The following is a 1,324-nucleotide window of genomic DNA, read 5'->3' as shown; positions in this document are numbered from 1 at the left end:
TATGATGAATTGGCAGACTAATCTGCTTTCTTGGAAGCTAATTCTCATCTTTCCAATAAAATAACATAGATTTCTTTTTCACGGTGTTTACAATTCCACTATGAATGTTGGATTTTTGTAACTACGTCTCTACTTCTTCCTAACGATGAGGTCCCTAATTACTTATTGCGTTGAACTTTTGAACTATTGGGTTTTGCCTAGTATGCTGAGATATTTTTTTCTTCTAATTGACTCAAGTATAATGACTTCAAGCTTAGCATCTTATAGAAGCTACCCATCGAGCTACCTTTTGCACTAGTATAAATACATAACTCATCGTGGCAGCCCATCTCATCAAAACACACACATACACATACTTATTTCCTCGAGTTTGTAGGAAGGCATGGCCGAGATGAAGTGCTCACCGAAGCAGCTAGCTGCAGTACTTCTCTTAGTTCTTGCGTCCGCCATGATCGTCACTGCCCAGAACACGGTGCAGGATATGTTGGACGCCCACAACACTGTGCGCGCCAGCGTAGGTGTGCCACCGGTGGTGTGGGATGACACGGTGGCGACGTACGCGGATGCGTTCGCGGAGAAACGCCGCGCCGACTGCCTTTTTGAATTCTCTCCACTGGGCCGCCCATACGGAGAGAACGTCTTCGTGGGAACCGGTTCCGAATGGAATTATGTGGACGCCCTGAACTGGTGGGTAGCGGAGAAGCAGTACTACGACCACGCCACCAACACCTGCTCCGCGCCTCCTGGTAAGTCATGCGATGCATACAAGCAGGTGGTGTGGAGGGACACAACGGCCATAGGGTGCCAAGGTCTCGTCTGTGATGGCAACGCTGGCGTCTATGTCATATGCGACTACAGCCCGCCGGGCAACGTGGTGGGGCAGACTCCATATTAGACTACGCATGCATGTACCCTAGCAGCGTGGTGCATAAATAAATAACTAAGCTGCAGACCAAGATCTCACATAATTCTTAGTCGAATGATGGCACCCACGTTTGTGTTTGTGTGGTCCGAATCCCTCCTCCCTTTCACTCTTGTATCGTTATGAGCTTTGATTGTGTTTGTATTTTTCTGTAACCTTTGGCTTGGTGTGTACTTGTTCCTATTTCAAATTGTTATTGTGATTGCATCTCAGATTGGACGTGGATGGATTTCTAACTTAGTAAACATGGACAAAACCAAAAAAAAGGTAGATGGATATATCATCTGAAAGAGTACGTTACTAATTAACCTGGCTTATAAACAAGACAAAAAATAACTAAAATCAAATATTAAACCAAATACCCACTTCTTCCTGTAGTACAAGATAGGCTCTTCCCCTTCC

At 45.2% G+C, this 1,324-nt stretch overlaps 1 protein-coding gene across 1 annotated transcript; it reads left to right on the top strand.

Annotated features, from left to right (window-relative positions):
* Positions 1-391: 391 nt before the first annotated feature.
* LOC124705899 (pathogenesis-related protein 1-like) lies at positions 392-895 on the top strand. The gene has a single exon (XM_047237586.1). The coding sequence runs from the start codon at positions 392-394 to the stop codon at positions 893-895; it is 504 nt and encodes a 167-aa protein (XP_047093542.1).
* The last annotated feature ends 429 nt before the right edge of the window (positions 896-1,324 follow it).

This window comes from Lolium rigidum, chromosome 4 (genome assembly GCF_022539505.1).
Source record: "Lolium rigidum isolate FL_2022 chromosome 4, APGP_CSIRO_Lrig_0.1, whole genome shotgun sequence".
Lineage (NCBI taxonomy): Eukaryota > Viridiplantae > Streptophyta > Magnoliopsida > Poales > Poaceae > Lolium > Lolium rigidum.
This window is presented reverse-complemented; position numbering and strand designations above follow the sequence as displayed.

Bases quoted from the DNA above. Each gene is read 5' to 3' on its own strand.
- LOC124705899 (XM_047237586.1), top strand. From the start codon at position 392: ATGAAGTGCTCACCGAAGCAGCTAGCTGCAGTACTTCTCTTAGTTCTT.